This window comes from Eschrichtius robustus, chromosome 16 (assembly GCF_028021215.1).
Source record: "Eschrichtius robustus isolate mEscRob2 chromosome 16, mEscRob2.pri, whole genome shotgun sequence".
In the NCBI taxonomy this organism is placed as follows: domain Eukaryota; kingdom Metazoa; phylum Chordata; class Mammalia; order Artiodactyla; family Eschrichtiidae; genus Eschrichtius; species Eschrichtius robustus.
This window is the reverse complement of record NC_090839.1, coordinates 87,055,338-87,080,096: the sequence shown is the minus strand read 5'-3', so window position 1 is coordinate 87,080,096 and position 24,759 is coordinate 87,055,338. Positions and strand designations below refer to the sequence as shown.

Here is a 24,759-nt window from a genome sequence, read left to right as displayed (position 1 = left end):
CCACGAGGAAGTGGCAGAGCTGCGCGGGGCCCAGAGCCGGTTCGGCGCGTCGACTGCCCAGAGTCCGCGACCGCGGCGCCCCGAGGTGAGGGGGCGCGGGAGCGGCCCGGAGTGGGGGTGGGGTGGGCGTGGGGAGCGCGGGGAGGGACCTCATGTAGGTGGGGAGGACGCAACGAGGGGCCGCCGGGAGATCAGGGATGAGAAGGGCCACAGGGGGCCCGCCTGGAGGTGAGGGGACACGCGGGGCACGGGCTGCGGGCGGGCGGCCTCCTCCGGGCGAGGGAACCGCAGCGCTCCCCCCCGCCCCCCGCAGTCTGCGCCCTGGGGGCGCCCCGGCCCGCGCGTCCGCCCCCCCCGCCTCCCCCCTCCCCCCTCCCCCCTCCCCCCGCCTCTGCCCCGCCGTCGGTGTGCCCCGTTATGTCGGGCCGCAGGGCCCCACGCCCAGTCACTTCCCCTGCGTCCTCCAGCCTTCCGGGTTGCTCCAGCCGGGAAATGAGCTGGCGACCCCGCCGCCTCGCCTCGCCCCTCCCTCCCTCCCTCCCTCCCGGCCACCGCCCCCTCCCTCAGCCCGCCTCCCGCCAGCTGGGCCCGGTCCGAGGGCTCCGGTCCAGGGAGGGGCGGGCCGAGTCCGGAACGCTCCCTCCTCAGCTCCCGGGCGCTAGACCGGAGCGTTCCGAGCGGCGCCCCCCGTCGCCGGCGGCGTGGGGACCGCGGCCAGGGCCGGGACCTCGGGCGGTGACAGGGACACAGTAGTGACTGGCGTGAAGCCGCAGGAGCGAGCCTGGTGCGGACGCCGAGGCTCTCAGGTTATTCCGGGCTGTCCCCAGGCTCCTCCCGCCTGGCGGGCAGTGCTGCGCGGTGGTTAAGAGCACCCCCGCCGGCGAGGTCTCTGGGGCCAGAAACTGGTAAGAGCGCCAGCTTCTTCCATCACTGGCCACCGACCTTGCAAGCCACCTAACCTCTCTGGGCCTCAACTTTGCTTATCTGGAAAATGGGGACCTTTCATGTTGTGAGGCTTAAATATGATCATGTGTGTAAGGCACACACAGGGCCTAAACGTGCACTTTTATTGTCCTTGCTGTTATTTATAAGGCCTGCCTACATTTATCAAAGTGTCCAGGTGAACCTAAACTCTGAGATTCGGGGTCAGAATCCCAAACTGTGCCATTTAGGAGTGGGTGACTTTGAGCAAAGTTTGGCTTTTGTCTGAGTCTGTTTCCTCCTGTACAAGATGAAGGTTAAAACAAACACTGGAAAACTTCTTGGGCTTGTTTTAGGGTGTAAAAGAGAGAATGTACGTCAAAGTCCTGGGTAAATTCCAGGCATTTAAAGATGCCAGGTCGGTCCAGTGGTTAGGACTCCGTGCTTCCACTGCAGGGGACACGGGTTGGATCCCCTGTGGGGGAACTAAGATCCCCCAAGCCAAGTGGCAAAAAAAAAAAAAAATGCCAAGTAAGCTAATTAATTACATAGTTAATTACATAAGTGTTTGTATATTATCCACATAGGTCTTATAACAACATGTTCATATCACTATTTCTCTTTCCATATTTGTAGTCATCTGGATTTTTCTATCCTGTCACCATTATAGAGAGGATTATTATGAACATGTTTGCTTTAAAAAAAAAAGTCGGCTATTTTTTTTAGCACCAAAATGAATTTATGCCACCAAAAATGTTAACAATTTTTAAGTTCCTGTTTGTGTTCTTCTGTTTGTTCCCACCTAGTTGGTTGGATTGAGTGTTATCACATTGCCCTTCAGGAAGGCTGAACAAATTAGCAACAAATGATAATTTCTCTACAGTCTTGCCAGCATTGAGTTTTATGTGTTTTGGGGTTTTGTTTGGTTTGGATTATTTTAGCTGATGCTTTGTGGTGCCTTATGATTATTTTCATTTGTGTTTCTTGACTTGACTTTGCCTGGTTTGTAAGACCTCAAGAGCGGAGCTGGGGAGGAGGGATTGGCTGGTCTGTTGGGGTGACGAGGGCTGTTCCACACACAACAGGAAGTTGAGTAACTGCTCAGCACATGTGCAAACTGGCTTGCTGGCAGCTCCCTGGAGTGGCTGAGCTGGGTGGGGACTTCCCTGAGTGCCTGCAGAGCAGAGATCCTTGCTGCAGGCAGCTCCTGCCTGGTTTAGCCTCCAATGCAGTCAAACCTCTGGATTCAGAGAAGGTTGGGCTGGCAAAGCTTCTCTGAAAGCAAGAAAGAACCTACAGCTGGTGCCTCATCCAGTCCCAGACTTTTCTGGATAGAGATGTGGGGGAAACATTGGCGGAGGGCACCCAGTCAGTATGGAGAGAGTCAGAATTTGCACCCAGCATGTAAGAAAGAGATGGGAGGCCTGAGACCCTTGGCTGGGCAGCTGGGGGCTTCGCCTGGCTTGCCTTGCTTTGGAAGGGAGCTGTTTTCTCCCCGAATCCTCAGAGAGGACCCTTTAGATTGATGATTTCCAAGCTTTTTGGATCGTTGACGCTATCAGGAAAAGATCTTGAGTGCATACTCCCCAGTAAATATTTACAAATTGCATACATGTACCAGTGAAATAATAGGGCTGGTCTATAAGGAGTATACCATAAGACGGATGTGATTCATTCATGCAACCACATTCAAGAAATATTTATTGAGCACCTACTATGTGCCAGGCACTCTAATTGGTACTGGGGATTCATCTGTGAACAAAACAAATATACCTGTCCCCGTGCAGCTTATGTCCACACCCCGGTACATGGTCCTTGGCACCCCATGCCTGGAGACCCACGCCCCACCTTGGAGATCCAAAGCTCCTCCCAGCCATCATGCTGCTCTCCCAGCCCTGTGTGATCCCCTGTCCATTCATCCTGAGCACCTACTGTGTGCCAGACATGGGGGAAGAGCTACCTGGAGCACAGGGAGATCCCGGCTCCAGGCTGGTGGGGGGCGGTTAGAGCCAGCTGGCGGAGTCTGTCGGGGTTTGGCCTGTGCTCCCCCAGCCTCACTCTCTTTCCAGGGTGATGGGGGCACAGAGCACTAGACGTGGACTCCCAGTGCCAACGCCATCCCCAGGGCCCCCTCCTCTCTCTTTGTCCTTGACAATCAAATGGGTCCACAGGGCTGGCTCACAGGGTCACAGCGATGAGTGGGTCGGTTTCCCGGGGCCATGGCCTCAGCCTGCCTTTGTCTCCACCAGGAGACACCGCTGAGCGGTTGCGTTGTCCACACTCGGGCAGTGCCCGCCCCACCCTCCCCTCCCGCCCCTTGGTAGGGTAGAGGTTTCCCTGGGAATGATTAAGTCACAGTTCCTGTGGCGGGGTGGCCTGATGTGAAGGCTGTTTTCCTGGATCTGACCACACGGAATGATCCCATGATCCCCAAGCCTGCAGTGGCTGGAGAAGCCACGCCCCTCCCTGGGCTGCCACTTCCGCATTTGTAACCTGTGGGGGTAGGGAGTCCTCGGGAGGCCCTGCTGCTTTCAACCGCTTTGCAGAAGTTATGAAAAAGTTATGAAAAGGGGAAAACACGTCTTCCTCTCTCCCACCCCTTCCACCCGTACCCCCTACCCCCTGTACAGTGTGGGTCAGCAGACGAGGGAGTATTTCTGTCTGAATTTATGCTAAAGTGTGATCGGCTGATAGGTGTGCTCCGAACCTGTCTGTCCCACTGTGCTGTGGCCGTCTTTATCAGCCCCTCCCTCTCCCCCTTGAGAACCTTTGGGTCCCAGGAGACAATGGGCAGGGTCCCCAAGCCCTCTCAGCTGCGATATTGGCAAGTATGGGGGCCGCGGTTCTCTGTAGAGCCAGTGTCTCCATCTTCACAGCCTGGAACTCTGAAAAGTCCCTAGACAGGCTGTTAGAGCCCGGCCCACACGTCTGGACACTCTCACCAAGAGCCCGCAAGGGGCAGAGATGCCCGGCCAGACAGTGAGCCCGGGACAGTTGGAGCTGGGAAGTTGGGTTCTGCTCCGGCTGAGTCTAGGGTCCAGGGACCCCCTGGGCTTCTTCTGGGCCGCCTGGGGTGAAGGGGAGGGGATGGTTGGCCTCCTGTGGAGTCAGGGGCCAAGGAGAACCTAGCTGGCATTTGGAAGTGGGTTTCTGGCTTTAACCACCACCCCCCCCCCCGCCCCGCCCCCTGCCCCATTTGTGACCTTGGGGAATGGGGGCAGGCAGATCAGCACAGCTTAGTGGACAGGCCTAGGTGCTCCCTCCCACTCTGAGTCTTGGCATCTGCAGTGGAGACGTGGATGACCCCCTGCCCACCCAGGCCGGATGCAGCAGAAGTGCCTGGGGAAACCCCGTCAGGCCTGCTGACCTGGGCTCCGAGGCCACTTCCGGGGCCTTTGCTTTACACAAAGAGGCCTTATAAGGAGACAGAGGCTGGGGAGGCGGCCGCCGTGGGAGCGGTGTGCTCGTGTGCGCATGCAAGGCTGACACGTGTGTGTATGGGAGCGGTGTGTGTGCGCGCGCGCGTGCAAGGCTGACCGCGTGTGCGTGTGTGTGGCCTCCGCCTGGCTGTGTGTGTCCACCTTCTTTCTCAGCAAATGTTGCCCGGGGACCCACCCGGGGCCCTGCTCTAGGCCTGCGGGAACAGGCGCGGTGGTCCCTGCCCTCTCCGTGCACGTGTGCGCGGTGGTCTGTGCCGCTTTAGGAACTTTCCAGGACTTCCTGCTATAAATTAAAGCGGGATTTGTGGTCGCTGAGCCCCGGAGTCCCCAGCAGTATGATGGATGGCACTGCAGCCTGACCCTCGTGCCTGGGCCCCAACTCAGTGCTGTTCCTCCCAGAGGGGTCTTGGTCGAGACCCCCCCTGGGGGCAGAGAGAGACTCCAGAGTTCGGGGAAGGTCAGGGCTCAGATCCAGGCTGAGGAGCGGCCTTCCTGGGGCCCAGCCTCCGGCCACAAACCTGCCAGTCAGGTGGGGGAGGCGGCCGAGGGCCTGGGAACGCCCACGTCAGGGCCACGTGACTCCGGCAGGTGGCTTCCCCTCCAACCGCAGCCCTCGCATCCGTCATCTGGGGCTCAAGTCGAGAATACAGGAGGGCTTAGAGCTGGTGAGTGCAGCGTTCAGGGAATGTGGTGTGGCTTTTTTTTTTTTTTTACATTTTAAAAAATAACTTACTCTGCTGGACACTAATGACAGTAAACAATTGTGTTCATCAAATATTTATTGAGTGCTTACTATGTGCCACGCATCTAGGCGCCGGGGATAGAAATGTAAACATGATGGTCAGAAATGTGTGTCTCCATCAAGCTCGTTACTTTCCAGCAGGGGGAGAAAGACACGGGCAGGATGAATGAGCACAAGGTAACACGTGTTCAGTAAGATTATCCCCTGGAGAAAACTAGGGACTAGGGAGTGTGGAGGTGGGGAGGGCAGCAGCCTTTCTCAGAAGGTGGCCTTGGACACAGACTTGAATGGCAGCAGCGAGGGCGGGAGCAGTGCAGGCATCTGGGGGAAGAGCTTCGAAGGCCGAGGGAACAGCCAGTGAGAAGACCTGAGGCTCGTGTGCTCCCGGATCGGCCCCTGGTCCGGCCGGGAGGCCCACCCCTAAACAGGTGAAGCACGCCGGCTGCCGGCACATCCATTCTAGACAAAGCGCTGCCATTTCATGATCACCTACTATGTGCCAGGCGTGGTGTGTCGTCTTATTTCACCCTCTTAACACCTCGGCGGGCGGGGGACAGGATTCCTGTTCCCATTTGGCAGATGTGGAAATTGAGGTTCAGAGAGGGCGAGTGATATGCTGGGGTCACACAGCTGGTAGGCAGTGCTGCTGGGCTCTACCCATGACTCTGGGAAGCTGAGGTGGGGAGAGAATGGGTGAGGAAGTGATGATCTCTTTGGGTCTTTCCAGTTGAGCAGGACTTTGCTGCATAGAACAGGGGTGGACATTTGGTGGTGTAGAGAGACTAGCACGCCAGTGTGAAATGTGGACAGAACTGGCCTCCAAGACACATCAGGCTTGACCTTCCCTGCAGAGGGAAGGAACAGCATGTGCGAAGGCCAGGAGGCCTGGCTCACTCCTTCTGGGGAGCGAGAGTTTCCACCTATGGGGAAACTGAGGCACAGATGATGAGTGATGGCCTGTCTGGGGCAGGGTCCCAGCACACCCCACTCATGGTAGTGGCTTCGCCCACACCCCCATTCCCCGCCTCCACTCCCCACCCCATCCTTTGTCTTTGTCCCCTGGAGCCTCGGACACATCCCATGAGAGCTGCTGTTTCATGAGGAGGGAAACTGAGGCCCCAGGAGGGAAGCAAAGCGCTAGGCCAGAGTCGGGAGGCCAGGGTGGCCCCTGCTGCCCTCCCGCGAGGCCGGCTGGGGCAGGGCGGGGCTGACCTGGCTTCCCTCTCTGTCTTGGGCACAGGAGCCGAGCAGCTATGGCCTATCACAGCTTCCTGGTGGAGCCCATCAGCTGCCATGCCTGGAACAAGGACCGCACCCGTGAGTGCCCCCCCTCCCCCCCCCATCGGATGACGCGGGAAGCTGTCCCCCTGCTTCACCCCCAATCCTGAGATCCTGAGTGTTAGGAGGGAAGGGACCCAAGCAGGGCAGCCAGGCGAGCGGGCACTCAGGGTTGGAGGCGAGAGCACGGCCCTGCCTGCACCAGGCGCTGCTCTGGGCGCCAGGACCGGGTGGGCACGACAGCGGGTCTACCCTCTGCTGTCGGCTACGGGAGGGTCTGGGGATGGGAAACGTAACCTGCAGTGAAATGAGCTCTGAGGAAACATGAAGGGTGAGGCGAAAGCGAAGGAGCCAAGGCACTAGTTTAGAAAAGGGGGCTAGGGAGGGGCTTTCAGGGAAGGTGACGTTTGCCTGTAGAACCAAAGGAGGTGACGGAGCCAGCGTGCAAAGGCCAGGGTGGGTGTAACGGCCCCGAGGCGGCAGAGCCTGGTGTCATCAGGAGCAGCAAGGAGACCGTGGCTGGAGCAGGGGCAGAGCAGGGGGCAGGGAGAGCTCCCGGAGGTTTGCAAGACTGCCTTGGGGACACTGGGGCTGTGGGGTGCAGATGAGGGGTGGCCAGCCCCTGGGGAGGAGTCCCAAGGGGGGCCCAGCAGGACCTGAGGCAGAGGAGGAGAGTGCATTAGCAGAGGACAAAGTGTTGCTCAGGTGGCCTGAGAAGGTGGGGAGTCATGGGGGAAGGGGGGAGCCTGGGCACGCATGCCTCCTCCCCACGCCTGCCCATCTCTCCTGCAGAGATCGCCATCTGCCCCAACAACCACGAGGTGCACATCTATGAGAAGAGCGGGAACAAGTGGGTCCAGGTGCACGAGCTCAAGGAGCACAACGGGCAGGTGACAGGTGGGTTGGGCTGGCTGGGGTCATCTTCCTGAAAGAAGGCAGGGCAGGGCTGGGCCATCCACCTACTCCCTGTGTTAGGTAGGATAGTTTGGGTTGCAAGTAACAGAACCCTGATTCAAACTGGCTTAAGTTATAAAGGGATTACATTGATTGGTTTATGTTACTGAAAAACTCAGAAGTTTAAGGGCTTCAGGAAAGGTGTGATCCAGCAGCTCAGCATTACCAAGGAACCGTTTCTTTTCTGTCTCTTGGCTTGGCCTTCTAGCACGTTTGCTGATAGTTGGGAGAGCTGTAACACCCCCAGTGAACTCTAGTAGCACCCCCTGGAGCAGCTTTCATCCCGATTGTGGCCTCTAAGCCCCTCCTATGCGTACACTGTAGAGCCACCTCTGCTTGGATGGCTTCAGCCTAGTGCCTCCTCCCACCCCACAGGCATTGACTGGGCCCCCGAGAGTAACCGCATCGTGACCTGCGGCACAGACCGCAATGCCTACGTGTGGACGCTGAAAGGCCGCACGTGGAAGCCCACGCTCGTCATCCTGCGCATCAACCGCGCCGCTCGCTGTGTGCGCTGGGCTCCCCAGGAGAACAAGTTCGCTGTGGGCAGTGGCTCCCGTGTCATCTCCATCTGCTATTTTGAGCAGGAAAACGACTGGTGGGTGCCTGGGCGGGGCCAGAGTGGGCTGGGAGGGACCTGGGGCTGCAGACCAACACGTGGTGGGGCAAGAGGGTCCCAGAAAGCACAGGACGGGGAGTCAGGACCCCTGTTCACATGACCCTGGGGAAGTGTGTGCTCTCTGGCCCTTGGAGGTGAGGCAAAGGGCTCTCTGTACAGCCCCCCGCCCTCCCACAGCCCCGTCTCAGTAATAAGGGCCCAGGCGGCACCCGGGCTGCCTCTGCAGGCATCACGCTAAGCCCTGCACACCTGTTGGCACTGACCCGCCCCCTCCCATCAGCCCCCTGGACTGGGCGTCTGCTGCAGTCCCCACGTTACAGATGCGCAAAGGCCCTGAGGCAGATCACGCCCAAGGCTCCCGGCCCATCACACTCCAGGGCCCACTCACAAGCTCCCAGGCACGTCATGATCTTCTCCCCTGGGTCCCTGAGGGCAGAGGCCAGGCGGGAGGTCAGGCTGGAGTCCGAGAGACTCGAGTTCAAATCCCACCCTGACCAGTTAGCGGCCTCGTGACTTCTCCTCACTGAGCTGCCCCAGGGTTGTCGCAAGACCAGGGGTGGAGTCCCCACCCAGGGTGGGACCCGGCACGTTGCTGGCCTGGGCCCAGGCCCCTTCCTCCTGGGACCTCTGTGGTCTGCAAGGCCCAGTGGGAGCCTGGAGCCTCTGGGTTGGCGGGTGCCCACCTGTGTGTCCCCGTCTCCTCCCTACCTGTCTGCCTGCCGTGTCCAGGTGGGTTTGCAAGCACATCAAGAAGCCCATTCGCTCCACCATCCTGAGTCTGGACTGGCACCCCAACAATGTGCTCCTGGCCGCCGGCTCCTGCGACTTCAAGTGCCGGTGAGGGGGGCCCTGCCAGCAACGCAGGGACGGGTGGGAGGGTGGGGGGCAGCTGTCCTGGGAGCCCCGCAACCCGCCTTCCAGACCAGCTCTGCTGCCAGCAGGCGACCTGGGGGCCTCCGTCGAGCTTCTGTGGGGTTTTGCTCTTTGAAGGGTCATCCCTGGGTCCTCTCTCCAGCCTCTGGGGGGTCTTAGAAGGATGTGCCCCTTGCCACCGCTTAACGTCAGCAAGGTTTCTTTTCTAGGCCCTCCTGTGCTCATTAGAACCTCCCACTCCTTCAGCTTATTGGCTTCTATCTGAGGGAAAATGAGTGGGTGTACTTTTTCACAATAAGGTATAAATGACGGATAGGCTGGGACAAACCCTGCCTCGTTATCTTAAGGCCTGGAACAAAGAGTCTCCACCTGCCATTGGCTGTCTGTCACTTCTGGGCCCATTACCCGCCCCCCCCCCCCCCCCACCGCCCCGAGTCTCCCAAGGCCTCCGGCTCCCAGCTCCAGGCAGATGGCCTGGGTTTCTGCATCTGCCCTGGGAAATGAGGCTACAGCAGGCCCCAGAGGCCCCAGGCACAGAGGGGACGAGGTCCTGATGAGGCTGGTCGGCACCCTGACCTGTCAGATGACTCCGGCTGGCCCTGGGATGGAGAGTGGAGCTGGTGGAGCTGGCAGGAAGGGAGGCAGGATTGGTTCACGGTGCAGAGCAGGAGGGGGGGCACATCCTAGGGGCTAGCCCTGGAGTGTAGCGGTCACCGTGAGGGGGACAGGAGACACCCTGGGAGCCACGTCAGCCGCGGATGGTCAGTCCTCAGGTGAGGGCCCCGAGGGCCCTGGGAGTTCCCGGGACCCTGAGCTGGGAGACCTCCTGACCCCACACCATTGCACAGAGTGGGCACCGAGGCCCAGACTTGTCCGAGCGTGAAGATGCATGTCACGAAAAGCCGGCTCCGGTACCCTTGACCTCAGCCGGGTGCTCTGGCCTCAGCAGGCCAGTTTGGGAGAGGGAGTCCCTTGTCAGGCCCCTCCCAGACCCCCGGTCACCCCCTTTTTTGCCTCTCCCGGCAGGATCTTCTCAGCCTACATCAAGGAGGTGGAGGAGCGGCCAGCACCCACCCCATGGGGCTCCAAGATGCCCTTCGGGGAGCTGATGTTTGAGTCCAGCAGTAGCTGCGGCTGGGTGCACGGTGTCTGCTTTTCAGCCAGCGGCAGCCGTGTGGCCTGGGTCAGCCATGACAGCACCGTGTGCCTGGCTGATGCCGACAAGAAGATGGCGTGAGTACAGGTCACCCGAATGGGGGGGCGACCCAGGCACCGAGCACGAGGGGCTGGTGTGGCTGACGTCTCTCTCTCACTCAGCGTCGCGACTCTGGCCTCTGAAACGCTGCCGTTGCTGGCCCTGACCTTCATCACAGAAAACAGTCTGGTGGCAGCGGTAAGGGGGCGGGGGGTGGGGGGGAGCAGGGGCCGGTGACAGCAGGTCTCCCAGCGAGCCCCGAGATGCCCAGGCAGCCCTCTACTTGTCCCCGCTCCCTCCTTTCCTTTCTCCCATCCATCCACCCATCCATCCATATCTCTATTGGTCAGAATAGGTTGGGTTATGCTGCGGTAACAACAACAAAAAAGTCCCCAACAGCAGTGGCCTAACACAGTAAAGGTTTGTTTCTTGCTCACTTTGACTGTCCAGCGTGGGCGCTGTGAGGGGGGCTCTGCTCAGTGCAGATGGGAGCTTTGTCTCCCGTGGAGTGAGGAGGGGAAGTGGGGAACTGGGTCCTGGATCCTAACCTTTCTGCTTACATTTTATTGGCCCACGGAAATGACAGGACCACACCTCCTCACACAGAGAATGAGTGCTTGTGGGGGAGTGCAGTCCTGTGTGTGTCCAGAAGGGCACTACTCTCCCTCCCTTCTCCTGCCCACCTGTCAAGGCTCTTTTCAGGCCTCAGGAAACCTAATGGGGTCCCAGAGGGGGATCAGGCCTGCTTTGCCTAGACGAACGTCCAGCTGTGGGGTCTCTCCCAGAGCAGGTGTAACCGTCTAGGCAGGACAAGGCCCCCTGGGCTCCCAGGGAAGTCCCAGACCAGCTTTCTCAGCTGAACGCTGGCCCTGCGGGCTGAGGGGGCTGCTCCTAGCTGCTCAGCCCCGACATCCAGTCCCTGTTACTACACCTGGGGTCGCCGGCTGTGTCCCCGAGCTGGCATCGGCTTCCCTGTGCTACACCCAAGCCCTGCATCCAGCCTCTGGGACCCCCCGATTTGCGGCCGGGTGCCCCTCAGCGTTGCACCTCCCCTTCAGCCTGGGTTTCCCCGGGAGGAAAAAGGGGGCGCTCCAATGGCACCCCGCCCCTCCCCGCTGCAGGGCCACGACTGCTTCCCGGTGCTGTTCACTTACGATGGCGCCGCGGGGGCGCTGAGCTTCGGTGGGCGGCTGGACGTGCCCAAGCAAAGCTCGCAGCGCGGCTTGACGGCCCGCGAGCGCTTCCAGAACCTCGACAAGAAGGCGAGCTCGGAGGGCAGCGCGGCGGTGAGCGGGGGCCTGGACTCGCTGCACAAGAACAGCGTCAGGTGAGGGCGGGGCCGAAGGGCGAGCTCCACGCCCACCCCGGCAGCGTCGAGGTGCGGGCCCACTTAGGAAGCTGGTCAGTCTCTCGAGGTTTTGCATCAGGTGGGGGCAGAGCAGTCAGCCTCGCTCTGCGTTTTCAGTTTTCAGGACGCGCTGTGGGACCGTTCTGGGGGGTGGCCGGGCGGTGACTGGAGGGGCGGGGCGGGGCGGAACGAAGGGTCTCGCAGCAGCCTCCCTGAGGGACTAGAGTGGAACCAGAGCCAGAGACTCCCGGATTCCCCCAGCCACAGGCGTCCACCCCAGGACAAATCAGAGGGAGAAGTGTGGCGAGACTCTGACCTTGCCCCTTGGCTAGTTAAACCCTCCTGTGGCTGCCTGGCCCGATGTCTTCAGACTGAACTCCTCTGCCCGGCCTTCAGGGCTCTTCAGAACTAGCCCTGCATCCACTCAGTGCCGTCTGTTGCTTCTCCCCGCCCTGCCACGCTCCGTCACTCTGATTCCCCAGCACGCGTGCCCTCAGCCCCTGCCCAGGCCTTTGTGCGTCCTGTGCCACCTGCCCGGCTGCCCTGTGCTCCTTGCACAGGGACTAGTGCTCGTCCTGAAAGCAGACTCCGGAGCCCCGTCCTGTCGTCCTCTGTGGTCCTTCGCAGCCTGGCCTCCTGGGCTGTCCCTACTGGGCGCACACACTCACACTCACCGGAGTGAGCTCCCGCAGAAGCTGGGGAGCTCCTGGAGGGCAGGGTGGGCCGGAGCCCAGCGCGGGCACAGGCTGGGATCTGTGAGGCGCTCATCCTCTTTGCAGCCAGATCTCGGTGCTCAGCGGGGGAAAGGCCAAGTGCTCGCAGTTCTGCACTACAGGCATGGACGGCGGCATGAGCATCTGGGACGTGAAGGTGAGGCCTGCCCTCCCCACACCGCCTCGCTTCCCCCCAGGCCGCCCAATTCTCCCTGGCAGCCACCTGGATGCCCCAGTCCTTCTTCTTCTTTCCTGCAGAAGGGCCCTTCAGTGGGGCGAGGGCTCCTTGGCATCTGGGCCTTGGCACCCTCTGCAGCACCTTCCTTTAGGGCTGGGATTCAAACCCAGGTCTGCCTGACCCCAAAGACCAGGTTCTCTGTCCCAGGTCAGGTCCCTGTGGGTGGGGTGTCTGCAGGACAGCTGAGAACCAGCCTGTCTTCTCCTTGTCTCCTTCCAGAGCTTGGAGTCAGCCTTGAAGGATCTCAAGATCAAATGACCTGTGAGGAGTCTGCCGCCCTCATCCCAGCTGCTGAGGGAAGGGGGTCAGGGAGGCGAAGGATCGCTTTGCTCGATGTTTCTAGGGTACCAGTTCGGGTCCCCACGGGCTGCTCCCTCAGGTGGGGAGGGGAGGGGCGGGGCGGGAGGCTTACCTACTGAAGGAACAATTGCCTTTTTCTTAAAGAAATGCTTTCATTGATTGTAAAAAATGTCCCCAAAGCACTCTGCTGGTCATGAACTGCTTCAAAATGTGGAGGTAATAAAAATGCAACTGCAGACACACCGGCCTGTGTGGCTGGAAGGAGAGGTTAGTTTGGGCAGAGCACTGGTAGCTTATTTTTGTTTGCCAGCACAGCTGATCCTTAAACCCAAGAGGCTGCCCCCAAATGGTTCCTTCCCTGCTGCGGTCCAGCCTGGGAGCTGCCAGGACCAGGTGTCTTTCCTGTCACTCATTCAGCAGTCAGATTCCTAGACAAGTGGTTGCACATTGTGGGCTGGTTCTGGGCTTTAGTGGAAACTTATGATTTCTCTACTTGATGTTTGCGGTTGGTTTCTACTAACTGCTCATCATTTTTTAGGACGATTTTTTTCCCATCCCTATTTTACTCGGGTGTTTTTGTTTAATCACGTGCTTTTTAGTTACCTGTTTACATAATCGTGGTTCTTCTTTTAGTCTAACTAGGTAATGAATTACATCAGTAGATCTAATTGTGAACTGTCCTCACATCTGGAGGACAAACATCTGGAGGACAAACGATACCTAAGGAAGCCTCCTCCCCCACTGTTCTAGGGCCTGTCCCTCAGGATAGTCTCCTCTGTGAGAGGAGACCCACTGATTCTTTTTTAAATCAATCAATCAGGAGATAAAAATTCTCAGTCCCCACAGACAGCTCAGGCTACACAGCTCCCCTTAGTCTTTTTTTTTTTTTTTTTTTTAATTTTTATTTATTTATTTTATTTATGGCTGTGTTGGGTCTTCGTTTCTGTGCGAGAGCTTTCTCTAGTTGTGGCAAGCGGGGGCCACTCTTCATCGCGGTGCGCGGGCCTCTCACTGTCGCAGCCTCTCCTGTCGCGGAGCACAGGCTCCAGACGCGCAGGCTCAGTAATTGTGGCTCACGGGCCCAGCTGCTCTGCGGCATGTGGGATCTTCCCAGACCAGGGCGCGAACCCGTGTCCCCTGCATTGGCAGGCAGACTCTCAACCACTGCGCCACCAGGGAAGCCCTCCCCTTAGTCTTTACCGGGCCCCTGCCTGGCGCCCATTCGCCTCTCGGGACCGCGCGGAGGGCACTGCTGTTTAGGAGGCGGCGGCGCCCCTCCTGGAGGGGTGCATAAGCAGAACAGGCGCCCACGTGACTGTGCTAAGCCTCGGCTTCCCTACTGCCATCCCACCACGAACGAGGTAATGCTTCCCCACTGCCGTCCCACCACGAAGGAGGTAATGCCTAGCAGTCATGCTATGCTGGGTGTTGGGACGCTTGCTCCCAGCCCTGAAATCCTGAGGCTGTCACCACCAGGGGGCACCAGGAGGACAGGACGCTATGTGCTGTGCACAGGTCCCTGGCCCCTCTGGCCTAAGGTCCCTCCTTGGTAAAAGGAGGGGAGGGGGCTGGCTCCTGTATCCTGAAGTCTCTCCCAGCTCGGATGCCCGGGGTCCAGTCCCCGTACCCAGATTGGTGCCACCCAAACCCTGGGGTGGGCCTGCCTGAGAGTGACACCTTGTCCTGCTGGGTGAAAACAGCCCAGGCATGGGGGCCCAGAGACAGATCACAGAACCAGAATTACGATAATGTCAAGTTTAATTTGCCAAATATACAAGTTGGACTTGTGGAGCATGTTTTGCCTGGGTGCTACACAGTAAACAGGTTTCTTGAAATGATCCACGGGCAGGGTTAAGAACGGGCCCGGGGCCTGGCCAGAGTCGGGGGTACGGAGTAGGGTGGGAAGGTCAGGGGGGAAGCGTCAGTCAGAGGGGACTGGCTGGGGATGAGCCATGACCCTCAGAGACCCAGGGCCCTGGCTCCCAGGTGACAGGCCCCCTGATCGGGCGCCCGGGCAACACAGACAGGGGGCCGTCCATCACAAACTTGTCAGCAGCTACTGCGGCTCAACCGCCCCCTGCCCCGCAATCTACCAGACAAATGGAAGCTTTTCTTACCCCACCTCCCAGGCACCCCCCAACAAGGGTTCTGAATTCTAAAAACAGCCAAAACATTCAAATGGTTACACATGAAATGCTGTCCTGCATCTTTCTGTCTCAAAGATGGCAGCTGCCCCCTCCCCCCACCCACCATCCCCCCAAACGATTTCTGTGCCAAGATGAAGAGGAGCCGTGGGGGGCTCCCCGCCGCGAGGGGCTGCTGCAGTGGCGCCGGGGCACAGGGTGGGTGAGACACGGCAGGGGTCCTGGCAGCACGGCCCAGTTCCCTGCTATCTCCTCCCACAGGCCGCGCTACTTATTCAGGGAGAGCGACTGCATTCGTTTTCCTGACAAAGCTGCATCATCTTTTGCTGAGGAGCAGGAAGGGAAGGAGTTACAAGACAAAACCACCCCTCCATATACACAGCCCCGCACACCCCCGAATCATAATACAACTGTAGGTCCGAAAGGCCTCAAGACAACATTTTGTGCAACTGGTTCAGCTGGCAGATGAGGAAGAGACCCAAGGAGAAGGGCCCGGCCTGACGCCCTCCCCTGGAAGCCACCGGACCCACGTGTCCAGACGTTCTCGCGGAGTCTGGGTGGCTGCCCCCTCCACAAAAGCCCACCAACACACAATCTACTGAGCGGATGGAAACTCTTCTTAGCCCACCCCCCAGGCAGAGCCCTGTAACTCCAACCTCTCCCTGTGGGTTCTGAAGCCTGCAATCAGCAACATGCAAATAGTTACACATGAGGTCCTTTCCTGCTTGAGGTTTGTGAAACGAGCTACTAGTGAGAAGTTGAGATTACTGGGTATCTCCAATGTGGTGACAATGCCCTGGGGCAACTGATTTCCCATCTCTAGGCCTAGAAGGCAGGACAGCAAGATCCCAACACACTCATGGCCCCCCACATATGGAGAGAGGAGTGCATGAGGCCAGAAGGTCATGAGTCAAATGCTCCTTTAAAGCAGACCGATTCCCCACAGCCAACCTGGCCTGGAAGAATCCCTACCACCTTTGGCCCCACTGGAAGGAAGGCAGGGGGGAAGAGGGACACCTGGGCCAGATTTCATCTGTGACATCCAGCTGAAATATGAAATGCTGAAATATGAAGAGCTACCCCAAGCAGCTCTCCAGGTTACACAAGACACCAGAGACCTTAGGGGAACCTTCTAGCCTCTAAGGTAGGTGCATCCTGAGGCCTCCCTCAGATGCTGTGGACAGTGCTCTGCTGAGATTCAAACTCACATCTGACTCCGCTGCTGCTGGACCCTCCTAGCATCTTGGGAGGTGGCGGGCAGGAACACCCACCTCCATCTGACAGTGAGAAAGGCAGGCAGACAGGCACGCACGTGCACATACACCCATACCCCCCCCACACGCGGCAGACCTCTACCGAACAGTCTGACCCCATAACCACTTCACGACAAGGACGCTGAAGTGCAGGGCTTGGTGGCCTGTCCAGAAGCAGTCAGGCTGCCACACCAGTGGCTCAAGACTTACCTTTCCTCTCTTCTTCTTTCTTCCTGGCAGCCTCCTCCCGCTGTTTCCGGATGATCGCCAGCCGGGCAAGGTCGGCCTTGGCTTGCTCCGTCTTCCCCGCTAAATGCATTTTCATGTAACGCTCTTTTGCTTTCTGCTTCTCGATTTCTTCTCTGTTTGGGTAGAATGGTGTCACAGGGGCCATCTTCCCCACCATTATCAGCTGAGCTGGATGTGGGAGCCAGGATAAAGCCCAAGCACTCAGGCCTGGGCCCTAGCTCCGTGTGCCCCCTCCTTGATGGACACTCAGCAAACAAGCCAGCAGTGGCTGTCACTCTGCAACCTCAGAGGGGGTTTCACTGATGAGAAAGAAGCTGCCGGACGGGGAGACTCTTCAGCAGCCTCCAATCACACCCCAAGCTTGTGGGCCTTCCCCACAGGGTTTTCAGAGACCCCCCTCAGCTGTCACGGAGTCAGCACAGCAGGTGGATTTAAATCGAGCAACCCAGTCAGGAGAGGAATCAGGGTGGCTTTTCCTAGCAGCTTTCAACCTCCTATAAGGCCCCTGATGTCACCTGGTGGCCATGAAAAGTCAGGGAACAACTTGTTAAAGACCAGCTGTGTGCAAGGCACTGTAGCACTCGGTGTGATCCTTGAACAGCCTGTGAGGGAGCTCTCTGCAGCTCCATTTTCACCTGGGACTCAGAGAGGACTGGGGCAGCTGGTGGACCTCCCTGCACAGTAATGGACGGCACAGGCCCCCAGTCCCCTCCCAATCCCTATGGCCACGACATCAGGGATGGATGCAGGCCAAGAAGGGTCAGATCAGGCTGGAAAAGGGAGGTATCCCTGGAGTGGGGTGTCCTGGAGGAAGGGGCTATAGCGTAATTTCTGTTTTTCCTGCTATGCTTCCACTGGGGGAAAAAATTCTGTTTTTTGCTTTGTTTTTGGGGGAAGAAGCTTCTATAGGGCCTTTGGGAGAATGAGATGACACAGAAATAAATACCGGAGCCGGAGCGCCCACCCAGCCACTGGGGACCTCAAGAGCCCAGGAAGCAAGGGCAGAGTTGGGGGCCTCAGCCCCTGGCCCAAGTCACAAGGCTCAGAAGCAGAGGTTACCTTTCTCTCCTTGAAAGTTCCTTGGGCCCGTCCAGGTCCAGCTGTGTGACCTTTTTGGTTGTCTGTGCCACCCGGTTGGGGTTCTCAATGTCGATGAGCCCTTCTACACCTTTGCGCTTTTGCTAAGATAGGACAAGAAGCTGGCCGTCGGAGAAGTTTGGCCTGCAGAGCCCCTGAAGGCCACTCCCCATCTCCACAGCCCTCCTGGACTAGGACAAACTCCCGCTCCACCCCCAGGCCACGTGACTCCTGGCCCAGCCTCACGGTGGGAACAGTGCGCAGGGGTGTCTTCACCAGCTGGGGAGGTGCAGGGAGAGCGAGGGCGGGTGACCAGAGCCCATCCTGTGCCCAGTCCTGGCCACCAGGGATCGTTATCCTAGTTTCACAGGTGGCAGAGGCCAACTCACAAGCTCTCAGCACAGAGAGTTACTCCCTCACTTCGAGCTCAGCCTCTGAAAGCAGTTTTCCATGGGAACGCCATGCCTGACTGCAACAAGCCGTGCATGCTGGATCCCCACAGCAGGGCGGGCCAATCCCTAGCCATCCGGGTGACGGCGGGGAAATGGGACTTAGGAACGAGTCACACAGTCTACAGGTTTGGGGAGGTGGCACAAGAACCTGGAGCTTGCACCTCCCACCTGCCCTGGGGGAAGTTCAGAAAGAAGTGAGAGCACAAGTGCTAGACGTAACAGGTTCGATCAAAGTTTCAGGCCCTGTCAACACAGCTTTTCTCTTTAAGAGACCATGGAGACAGCTTCCAAATGCCAGTTAATCTGAGCACTGCACAGAGCTCCAGGCACCTCTACCCAATCAGCTACACGTATACACCTCCACCCGGATACCTGACATCACAAATTTAACTTGTCTGAAACAGAACTGGAGACTCAGCCCTCACACACCCCGTTCCTCCCAATCCTAAGCGCAACCTTGTTTCTCTTTCCCTCAGCAAACCCCAATGAGTCTACCTCTAAGACATGGCTTGAATCTGCCCACTCCTCTCCACTGCCATTACCACCAGCCTAACGCAGCCACAATTTCTCATCTGGATACCTGCTGCTGTCTCCCGGATTCCACTCTCAACACCCTACAACTCCCTCTCGGCAGAGGAGCCAAAACAATCTTTTAAAAGCAAATCTGTGGGCTTCCCTGGTGGCGCAGTGGTTAAGCAACCGCCTGCCAATGCAGGGGACAGGGGTTCGAGCCCTGGTCCAGGAAGATCCCACATGCCGCGGAGCAACTAAGCCCGTGCGCCACAACTACTGAGCCTGTGCTCTAGAGCCCACGAGCCACAACTACTGAGCCTGCGTGCTGCAACTACTGGAGCCCGTGCACCTAGAGCCCATGCTCCACAACAAGAGAAGCCACCGCAATGAAAAGCCCGCGCATCGCAACGAAGAGTAGCCCCCGCTCGCCACAACTAGAGAAAGCCTGCACACAGCAACGAAGACCCAACACGGCCAAAAATAAATAAATAAATAAATAAATAAATAAATAAATAAAATTTAAAAAAGAAAAAAGCAAATCTGGTCATCTCTGTCTCCCACTTCAAGGCCTCTGCCAGCTGCCCACTACCTACCACAATGAAACCAAAACCCTTCAACAGCCGCACAGGAGCTGCCCTTGCCAACCTTTCCTCCTTCATTCCTGACCACTCCACTTCGTACCCACCAAGTCACAGCCCCACTAGCCTCTCTGTTCCTTGAACTTGCCCAGGTTGTTCCCACCCCAGGGCCTTTGCCCTTGCTAACCTGGCTGCCTCAACTACTCTGCACAACAGTTTTCACACAGCTGGCTCCACCTTGTTTTTCAGATCTCAGTTTAAAAGTCACCTCCTCAGCACACACTACTCCAAGTACCCTTGATCACGTCTGTCTTATTCATAATACTTCTGGCTGCTTGAAATCATACTGTTCATTCATTCCTTATCGTCTGTACCTCCCTATTACAACGTAAACCCTTAAGAGCAAGGACTCTGCACGTACTACTGGGGCGGGTAATGTTTGCGGAGTGGATGAGTCTAGGTCCCAGGCCCCCCTCAGACTCAGTACCTGGTAATCATCTTCTTCATCCTCGCTCTCATCTGAGTCTAGGGACTTTTTCTCCTTTTTGGGGTCACCTGCAGCCCCATCTCCACCTTCTTCTCCTTGTTCCTCTTCTTCCTGTTTCAGAAATGGACAACGTGAGGTATCGAAAATGCAAAACAAACCCCCAAGACTGTGATCCAGCCGCCACCACCCCCCGACTGTGGCCCTTGAGAAAACAGGCCCCCAGAAGGCTGGCACCAAGTGTGATCCGGGTCCTACTCTGCCAGGCCGGCGCCCAGCGGGGGACCCGCGTCAGAGGCAGCCTGTCCACTAGGCTCCACGGCCTGGAAGCCAATGCCAGTCCAACCACCACCTCGTACAGCCATAAAAGGCCCGGCTCCTCTTCTCAGCCCAGGTACCTCAGACAACCAGGGTGAGCAGCTCGTCTCCTAGGGTCCAAAGGACGTGGCTGTGGGGCTGCAAAGCACGGTCCTGCTCAGCTTCCCTCCCGTTCTCCCTGCTGCCACGCGGAGCTGCCAAACTGTCCTCGCTGTCCTGGGCAAGCCCCCCTGCTTTCCACTCTCAGGCAGTGGCGGGCCAGCCACTCCAACCTGCCCACACAGAGGCCCGGCTGTGCCGGCTTCCCATGACGACACTCCGGCAGGCCGCTTCCCTCTACCTTTCTTGCCTCCCCGCCGAAAACATCCCTTACAAAAACCATACGACCTTTGCCCCTTAGCACCTGCCCGCACGCTCTCCAAGGTCCTGGTCAGCCTCCGGTCCCTCCACCAGGCCCTCCCCACCACCCCACACCACCCCATCCCCCTCTGATGTGGCTTTCCCCTTCTCCCCGACACTTCACAGCCGTGCCCCTCATCCGGCCTGACTGTGCTCCCTTTGGCCCTTAGCCCGGTGAGGATCTAATGGTGTGGTAGGGACATGGACACCAACGATAGAAACACGTTCTGTTTCCCGACAGTGGGCTGGAAAACAGACTGGGGGAACAGAAGAGAGGGACCGCCTAAGCTTCGACAGGAGGGGGAAGCGTGGGGAGCATCAGTGAGAGTCACGGAGGAGGGGATGCTGAGCAAGGGCCGAAGGAACGAATGGCACTCTGCCTGCTGGGGGCGTGGGAAGGCAGGGCATCACGTCACAGCAGGGCTGGCAGCAGTCCTGCACGGCTGGAGCACACAAGTAGGGGTGCTGAGAGCCCGAGCTGCAGACGGGCAGAGCCGGGCGAGGGAGAGAGGAACAGGAGCAGGAACACAGGACCACGAACAGAGACCCACCAAGGCACCGGCTGCTGAGTGGACAAAGTTCTAACTGATCCAGTCAGAGGATGGCTCTCCTCCTGACTCTCAGCGGTTGCTCTGGGACTCCCATCTGCTCCCTGCTGCCTGCCCCCTCCAATCGAACCTCAGGTGTTAGCTTCTTCTTGAGAATGGGTGGTCCTTGCCTGGCCTCTCCGGGTGCCAAAAGCGCAGGGTGCCGCCCTGGGCTACTGGAGTGGCCCAGACAGGCACGTACTCACCCTGGCTTTCTGCTTTTCAGCCTGGAGCTGTGCGTCGATCTCCTCGGGGCTCGTGTACTGCCTTGCCCGGCCTTTGTGGCCTCCCTTTCTCCCTGCACAAGGATTGGCAGTTTAGGAAGGCGGGAGGGAAGCAGCTTCCTCGATTGCCCTGGACCCCGGGCTGTGTCCTGCTTGAGGTGCTCTCAGCAGAGGCTGCAGACCTCAGGTACCCCTCACCAAGCACCACCCAAACCTGTACCCTCATGTGTTCAAAGGGACAAAAAAGACAACACACAATCACCTGATGCAGTACCAAACCGTGTACTGGATGCAGGCTCCCCCAAATAAGACCCGAGGGGAGGATCTGGGGGAGGCTGTACCACATGGAGCGACTGGCTAAATGCCCTGCTCCCTTTATCCAAACACAGCGGACTCAGACGCAGTCATGAGGAACATGTAACTCTCGCCCCTGCTGTCACAACAGTGCTCTTTACTTGCAATGTTCTGTCATAGCTATGGGCTCATTTCATCCCCAGATTAAACCTATGGCACACGACCACGGCTGGTCCCACTTTATAGACAAAGGAGACTTGAGACTAAAGCAGAGTGGGGGAGAGCACAAATGTTGGGGTCCAATCCTTGAGTTCAAATCTCAGCTCTACCACTTAATAGCTCTGTGACTTTGGGCAGGTACTTAACCTCTCAGAGTCTCAGCTTCTTCGTCTGTGTCCCTACCACATAGGGTTGCTGTGAAGATGGATTTGTTAACATATGTAAAGATGTTGGCACAGTGCCCGGCACTGGACAAGCGCTACAAAAATGTTTGCTATGACTCGTACTCTCCTAATATAGTACCTGGTGCGGAAAAAAAAACAAAGCCACTGGTCACATCAGCGATTTACTACAGGTGTCAGGGAATATAATAAGATACTTCACGTTCACCTAAGTGGTATGTATGGTAGAAAGAGAAAACTTAAAACCTAGAAGGGAAAACTTTCTTGTGCTTGGACTAAGAAACACAACAGGCAAACAAAGTTATTTAAAGTTGAAAATAAAACTGACTACCTTCTAAGAGTAAAAAATGCGACTAGCAATTAAAGTTCATCACAGAGAATCAGTTTTACAGTCTGACCCTCTTAAGCTAAGACACTAGACTGACCCCTGCTGAAGCCATCAGCCAGTTTTACAGAAGGGCGGCACCCCCTCAGCTGGTCCTGGAGGACGCTGCGGTGGCTGTGGCCTGGATCCATTTCCACCTCTCCTGGAAGCTGCAGCCCACCTGGTTTCTCGTGACTCTCTCACTGAGAGCAGAGAATCTGTAATTAGGCAGCCAGAGCTGCTATGGACTCCAGAGACAGTAGCAGAGATACTGGCCTCCCCTGATTTCCTAAACAGCAGCTGCAGAGCCATAATTGGGCTGCTGCAGACCACACCACCCATTTTTAATGACTACCCAGGGTTCCCAGGGGTGTCTCAGTCTATGCTCATCAAAGTCCTACTGTGAGAGATCAAGTTTGCTATCCAAAAAGCCAACATCTTTTCTTGCCCTCTTAATACTCTAAGTAACAGAAACAACTAAAAATCGACTACTATAGGTCCTCATCCCCCACGCTTGGCTATGCGATAATGATCTTAGCTTGGTCTACAGTAACTCTTATCAGAAGCTTTCCATGCCTTTAAAAATGCTTCACAGGAGGTTTCCCTGGTGGCGCAGTGGTTAAGAATCCGCCTGCCAATGCAGGGGACACGGGTTTGAGCCCTGGTCCAGGAAGATCCCACATTCTGCGGAGCAACTAAGCCCGTGCACCACAACTACTGAGCCTGCGCGCTACAACTACTGAAGCCCGCGTGCCTAGAGCCCGTGCTCCGCACCAAGAGAAGCCACCACAATGAGGAGCCTGCGCACCGCAACGAAGAGTAGCCCCCGCTCGCTACGACTAGAGAAAGCCCGCGGACAGCAACAAAGACCCAACACAACAAAAAAAATAAATTAAAAAAAAAAAAAAAAAAAGCTTCACAGGTTTCATAACAGAAACAAGAGTTGGTCCTTGGCTCTTGGAGAATTTTATACTATTACTTACATCTTCGTGTTCTCTCTCTTTTTTTTTTAATATTTATTTATTTATTTGGCCGCGCTGGGTCTTTAGTTTCGGCATGTGGGACCTAGTTCCCTGACCAGGGATCGAACCGGACCCCCTGCATTGGGAACGCAGAGTCTCAGCCACTGGACCAGCAGGGAAGTCCCTTCATGTTCTCTTTTACTTTTCAAGCAAATTAACACAAGCAAGAAATGTAAACCTTATCTGCCCATAATGCTTTCAGAAGCCAAAAAGCCAAGTCGTTTAAACAAGAATCCATATTTAGGATTTTCTAATTGTAACCTCCAACCTTGGCTCAAAGCATCTATTAAGTAGGACTCTTAGAACCAGAATTCTGGAGCCAGAAGGTACCCTTAGTACCCCTCCTTCTGCAGAACAGGAGACTGGGGAACACAGAGGAGACAAGGCTTTTCCTACCAGAATAAACCAGTAGAGAGCTAAGTTTAAAGAGATTCAGCTCTGTAAACCCCAATATCTCTGGTAGTAGAGAGTCAGGAAGTCATTTAGGTTTGTAAAAGCTCCAAGCAGATCTTCCTGTGGGCTGACGCATCTTAACCAACATGACACACAAGCAACCAATATCAACTGAACATCTGTTCTGCGCCAGGAGCCAGCCAGGCACGGCGAGTGCTCTAGTTTTACGACCCCGACCCAACTCTCCAAGCTAAGGGTTATTTCCAGATGGGGAAAACAGGCTGGAAGAAGTTAAAGAACTTGTTCAAGGCCATAAGGTTAGACAGTGACACAGCTGGGCTTCGGGTCGAGCACTATTGACCTTAAGGGGGAAACGGATGGAGCACGGTATACAACGTACTGGGAAGCCATAGATCCTTTACGCTCCTGGCCAAGGAACTGGCAAAGTCTAACAACTAACAGTAGTTAATTATTACTGGGCACTTAGCGACTATCCAGCACCGCGATGCGCTCTCCACGTGGGTTACCTAGTTATAACCTCGCGTCAGTATTGTGAGGCAGGTACAATCACAACCCCACCTGCAAGTGAGAAAACTAAGACTCGGGGAGGTTAAGCGACTGGCTCAAAGGCACACATCGAGCCGCTCGAATAGGGCAGTCAAAGCTAGGTCGGCCAGGCTTAAGAGCATCAAGTTAGGTCGCAAGAGGCAGGCCTGGCTCGCCCAGAACCCAGGAAGACCCAAGTTTTACGCGCGAGGCAGGCGGGTCCGGCACTGGCGCGCGATGCGGTGACTCAGTCTCCCGCGAGCCTGAAAGTGGGAGGAAACTTCAGACCCCCCCAGGCCGGGAGAAGGGCGCCCTAGATCGGCCTTCCGGGTCGCCGAGGACCCAGAGCCTCCGAGTCTCCTCAGACCCCCGAGGGAGTGGCTCGAGGCCACTACGCTCTTCAGTTTCCCCAGCGGGACAATTGGGCTTCGAGGCCCAGGCCTGGCCCTCAGCCCGCGCGGAGGTCCTCCCTCTGCGCCGCTCTCGGAGGCGCCCGCGGGCTGAGTGGACAACGGGAGCCGGACTCGGGCTGCTCCTCGAGGCCCACGGGCCACGAGCGCCTGCCCCTCACCTCCTTTAGGCATCGCGGCTCCGGCGGCTGCGGCGGCGGCGCCTCGAACTGACACCGGAACCGGAAATACCTCGAGCTCGACTTCTTCCGCCCGGCCAGTTCCCAGCCAACCCCGTCCCCACTCAGCCCGCCGACGCCGCCGCCTCCGGCGCCGCCGCCGCGAGGACCGGGGACCTCAGGGAAGCCGGACTGTCCCACGTACTGCCTGAGCCCAGGCTCGCACGCGCGCTGCTGGGCAACAGAACCCTCAGCCCCCGCTCCGGGAGAAG

The 24,759-nt window shown here is 57.5% G+C and overlaps 2 protein-coding genes across 2 annotated transcripts; one reads left to right on the top strand and one right to left on the bottom strand.

The window, feature by feature from the left end:
- ARPC1B (actin related protein 2/3 complex subunit 1B) lies at nucleotides 1-12,863 on the top strand. Its single transcript, XM_068524231.1, has 10 exons — nucleotides 1-85; nucleotides 6,344-6,420; nucleotides 7,174-7,278; nucleotides 7,711-7,933; nucleotides 8,684-8,791; nucleotides 9,854-10,060; nucleotides 10,145-10,220; nucleotides 11,144-11,349; nucleotides 12,150-12,240; nucleotides 12,541-12,863. The coding sequence occupies exons 2-10, from the start codon at nucleotides 6,357-6,359 to the stop codon at nucleotides 12,577-12,579; spliced, it is 1,119 nt and encodes a 372-aa protein (XP_068380332.1). The 5' UTR covers nucleotides 1-85; nucleotides 6,344-6,356; the 3' UTR covers nucleotides 12,580-12,863.
- Nucleotides 12,864-14,361: 1,498 nt separating this feature from the next.
- Nucleotides 14,362-24,597, bottom strand: PDAP1 (PDGFA associated protein 1). The gene is made up of 6 exons (XM_068524238.1): nucleotides 24,491-24,597; nucleotides 20,882-20,973; nucleotides 19,375-19,485; nucleotides 17,327-17,448; nucleotides 16,229-16,380; nucleotides 14,362-15,091 (listed from the first exon to the last, which is right to left on the bottom strand). Exons 1-6 carry the CDS (start codon nucleotides 24,501-24,503, stop codon nucleotides 15,033-15,035), a joined length of 549 nt encoding a protein of 182 aa, XP_068380339.1. The 5' UTR covers nucleotides 24,504-24,597; the 3' UTR covers nucleotides 14,362-15,032.
- Between the last annotated feature and the right edge of the window lie 162 nt (nucleotides 24,598-24,759).